This window comes from Aplysia californica, unplaced genomic scaffold, assembly GCF_000002075.1.
Source record: "Aplysia californica isolate F4 #8 unplaced genomic scaffold, AplCal3.0 scaffold00149, whole genome shotgun sequence".
NCBI classification, from domain to species: Eukaryota; Metazoa; Mollusca; class Gastropoda; order Aplysiida; family Aplysiidae; genus Aplysia; species Aplysia californica.
In genome coordinates this window covers 1,032,073-1,036,507 of record NW_004797419.1, presented here as the reverse complement: position 1 = coordinate 1,036,507, position 4,435 = coordinate 1,032,073, and the positions used below count along the sequence as shown (strand labels likewise).

General features: G+C 39.5%; 1 protein-coding gene across 2 annotated transcripts in view; it reads right to left on the bottom strand.

Annotated features, from left to right (window-relative positions):
- LOC101857021 (xanthine dehydrogenase) overlaps positions 1–4,435 on the bottom strand; it is a 53,107-nt gene that overhangs the window by 8,613 nt on the left and 40,059 nt on the right. For both annotated transcript variants that reach the window (XM_013081852.2, XM_035969477.1), the window contains 3 exons: positions 4,257–4,380; positions 1,828–1,924; positions 370–477 (listed from right to left, as the gene is read on the bottom strand). In XM_013081852.2, coding sequence (XP_012937306.2) covers positions 370–477; positions 1,828–1,924; positions 4,257–4,380 — 329 coding nt within the window. The remainder of the gene's footprint in view (positions 1–369; positions 478–1,827; positions 1,925–4,256; positions 4,381–4,435) is intronic.

Sequence of the window (4,435 nt, the reverse complement as noted above, 5' to 3'; positions counted from 1 at the left end):
CCAGTGAATGCCACTGATAAACTGGGAGAACAGTTAGGTAGATGGGGGAAGTCGTTTTTATAAATAAAAATAATATAAAGAAAAGGCCACATGTATGACATGGCCTGTAATATAACAACTTAAATAACGTGCACCCCCACCAAACCTTACTTAGGCCACACATAATAGCCAAAATAACGAATAGCGAATCTATTCAAACTACACGTCATCCTCAACTTGACCATTATGAACATCATATTAAAAAAAGTTTCATCTTTTTGTGGCATCATTGTATTGCATGGTGAGGATCTGCAGTACAGGACTATGATTTTGGACATCACCGATTTCTTCCTCTGTGACCTTCAACTGCCACGTTGTGAAGTGACTTACTCAGTAGGAACCATCCCTGGTGTCCCAGCTCGGCCCGGGCAGCCTCCACAGCTCTCTTCAGAGCCATCACAGCCACAGTGCCCGAGGCCACAGGGGCTTCTCCCACAGCTGAGGACACAGGGGAAAATAAAGATGTTAAATGTAGGTGTGTTTTACACACCAATCCACACAATTTAGATCATTTAGGATGCAGGCTTTCTATCCTGCCTGTCAGGACGAACCTGGGGAGAGAGGATTATAACATCCCAGACGATAGGCCAAGATACTCAATGAAAATGTTCTCCCCACTTGGGAATAGAGCCTAACCACACACTTCAGGGGGGGGGGGGGGGACATGAAAAACAGGGAAACAAATAACCAGTTTATAACATCCCGACACCTGAATGTCCATACATTTTACAACTGTCAAAAACTCAAAAGAAAAGATTTTGCTTTGAACATAAGACCAAGACATTTTCCTACAATCTTTTTCTTCTCCTTCCTGTGTCAGACAGGGATGAATATATGGAACCTCATTCCTTCCTGCAGTCAGTCCTCCTGATCAGCTCACTGATTAATAAAACCTGCCAAAGTGAATATCTTTCCTTCTTACCAAAGTCGGTTGCAATAGTCATAGACAGTAGGTTGCTGTTGAGAGTTGTTAAGTCTTTACATTTCAGTAAAGGAAACAGATTCCTCTGAAGGACACAACCAAAGTATGACTATGAGTCTCGCACAGTCAGCTGTAAATGTGAGTATCTTGAAAACCTTCAAAAAGGAACAGACTTCGTAGAGTGATCAAGAATTGTGGAAGATAAATTAATACTAATAGCTTGGGGCTGACTTGGAATTTAATTTGAATTGCATAAAGTTCTTTCCCAGTATATAAAAAAAGTGTTATAATATGAAAGCATTAAACTTATTCAAAATATCATTTATAAGAGGGCAGATATCCTCAGCAGAGTTTTACTCCGACAAAAAATGGAAATGGGCTGCTTACAGTAGTAGAATGAAGGTGAGCAGATGGCCAAAAGACCCACTGAATTGAGACCAAGAACAGGAAATAATACAGAGGAAGACTGTAAAGAAGGTAGCAAGATGAATATTAGAGAGTGGACGAGTAAAACCTGGATATGGATCATAAATGAATGAGGCATTCATTTCTGCTCTGTTGGCGTGCCAGATATGTTTATATCCAGAAAAATTCATAAGCCTATATGCTGTGACTTGTAGAAGTCAAAGGTAGTTTGTACAATGCTTAGCCCTGTGAAAAATTGTTAGTTAGTTTCCACTTCAGAACAGTCAGTCTGCTGAGGAGAGAAGCACATCGCCACAGTAATGGTTATTTAGAGCAGGGGGAAAAGTAAGACAGACAGACAGACACAAACAACAGAGGGAAAGTAAAGAAGAAGGACCTACCAGTGGCACCCTCCAACCCCCACATCAAAGGGGGAAACTGAGGGGATTGTTAATTGTTACCTTTTGATCGGAGGAAGCCTAGGGGGTTTGCTGCATTCCTCACAAACTTGCTGTTGAACACAATTGGCAGATCTTTGGTCAGAGGAATCTTGTACTCCTGTGGGCAAAAAATGAATTGCTGTGGCTTTGTTCAAACAGTGTGCCTTCTTTTGACAATTAAAATATTTCTCTTGTGTGTGGCAAAAGGATTTTAGGAGACTTCTTCATACCAACACTGAAAAAATTCATGCTTATTATGAGATGCCTAAGAAATACTTTGAACATAACAAGAAGAGACAGAATGAGAAACAACTTTGCTCAATGCCCTGTTTGAAGTTGGCTACATAGATGAGCAACACATAGAATGGTTTGGACTTCTGTCAAGAATACTACCAGACAGTATAATAATGAGAACATACAACCAGAGATCAGACAGACATAGAGGAAGAAACAGGCCAAGAAATGAAGGATAGACAGGGTCAGAGAAACATTAGACAAAAAGATTATGACCATGCAACACGCAAAACTATAAACAAGAGAAAGATTTTTGCTCCTCCAATCCAAATTGTAAGATAGAAGAGGCCGCAAAATGTAATTATGCTATTATACAGCGCATATTGTATCAAAATATACATTTTTTAAGGTAGTTCTAATCTATTGTCAATTTTCATAATGAAAAACTTTTGAGCATTTGACTATTAATGAAATGTGTAATATCAAATAACAGGAATGTTTTAGAAAACTGGTTTTGAGTGTTTTTGAGTTGGGAGTTCTACAGGACAACTAGATAGATACAACAAGGGAACAGATACAAACAGAAGAAATCTAATAAAACGGATCAAATGATCAGATGGTAACAGCCAACTTAAGACAAATACCATGTGTTCAATTTTTTAAGCCCTGAGTTTTCATCTCATTTTCAGCTGTCTTTCCCCAGTCGGAAAAGTAAGTCTGAGGTAGTAGTAACATTATCAAACACTTGCAAACGCAGGAAATTTTCAAAACATGAAAGTATTAAATTCTATAAAAGAAAACTGGAAAAAGAATGCAAAACAAAAATTTCCAACAATAAATATAAAAGGAAACTGTAACGGACAAGAACCCAATGATGATAAATAACAAAAAAAAAAGTAAATGGTTCTGAACTCACCAAGAGTTCATGTCGAATAACTCCCACACAAGTCATCCTCACAATTCGCTCAGTCATCATTCCTGTATTTATTTACAGGGAATTAGGGGGCGTCGGTAGTCTAGTGGTTAGGCAACTGGACTCGTAATTGTGAGGTTGCGGGTTCGTGGTTCGAGCCTCAGCCGCCATTGGGTACTTCGGAAAGGCACTTTACATGAAATTCCCATTTGGCTTGGTTCTTTCGGAGATGGATGTTAAACTCGAGGTCCCGCCTCTTAAATAACCTAATAGTGTTGATAGAGGCGTTAAATCCATACCATTTCACGATTTTCACAGGGTATTTGCACTGTTACCAGGACAAGAAAGGCCAGTTGATGAAATGAGCCCATCTCACAAATATCCCATGTGCTTAACATTAAGATCAATATTATTGCAAATGACTCTAAACTTTCCTGCTGATCTTGACGTGTCTACATTCACTTCTTTAGAAGCTATTGGAGAGTTGATAATTTCTCCACTCTCCCCCTGCAATATCATGAAATAAGTCTTTCATTCTTAAATTGGTTGCTCAGAATGTTGCCTTATTGTACATATTACGTCATCCAATATATTAGATATATAAGATGATAATAGCTTGGAAGTGCCTTAAAAGGTATTCGCTTCAAACCCCACCAGAAATATATTTCGACCTAAAGTTGGGATTGGAATTTGATGCAAATACAATATTTGAACAAAAGAGACTATTCAAAAAGCACCCTTGCTAATTTCGATAGAGCACCTTTTGTGCAGAAACTGAACACACCTCCTGTTTACATGCACTGCTTTTTATACATCAGCAACAATTTCAATGTCACTTCTTCAGACAAAAGTTCCCCACACAATTGCCATCTTTTCTTCTTCTTAGTTTTTCCCGGTAGTTGGAGATTGTTTCTCAGACCTTTCTGCAATACAACACTCTGTCTCTTGCCATTCTGCCAGTCTGAGTTGTTTCGTTTCCATCTCTGAAAGGAAGACTAGTGGTGTGTCAAGCCTGTGGCAGCTGGAAAAACCTCACTGCTCACAGATGAAGACCTACTTTAGCTCAGATGGCATCATGCTTGACTGCAGGGCCCTGGTTCAAATCCTCAACAGCAACAGGGTACCGGTATTCTGAATTTGGATTGTTTTAAAGATTTTTTAAAAGGCTCTCCACCTGTTTGGCTCTGTCCTAAGGGAGATGGATGTTAAATTCAGAGGACTTGCTTACTAATTCGCCTCACAGTGCTGAAAGGGGTGTTAAACCTATACAATGATCACAAAAAATTGAGACAGGAGAACCTACCCAAGTGCCATCGTTGAGAAGACGTCCAGTGCTAGGGTCAAAGGTCAAGTCCTCTAACAGGAAGAGTCCCAGGCCCATGACAAAGCCACCCTCCAGCTGACCCATGTCCAGCTCAGGATTCAGACTGGTAAACAAAAAAAACAAAAACAAATGTGACCATCAATGGCCAAAGAAAAAAC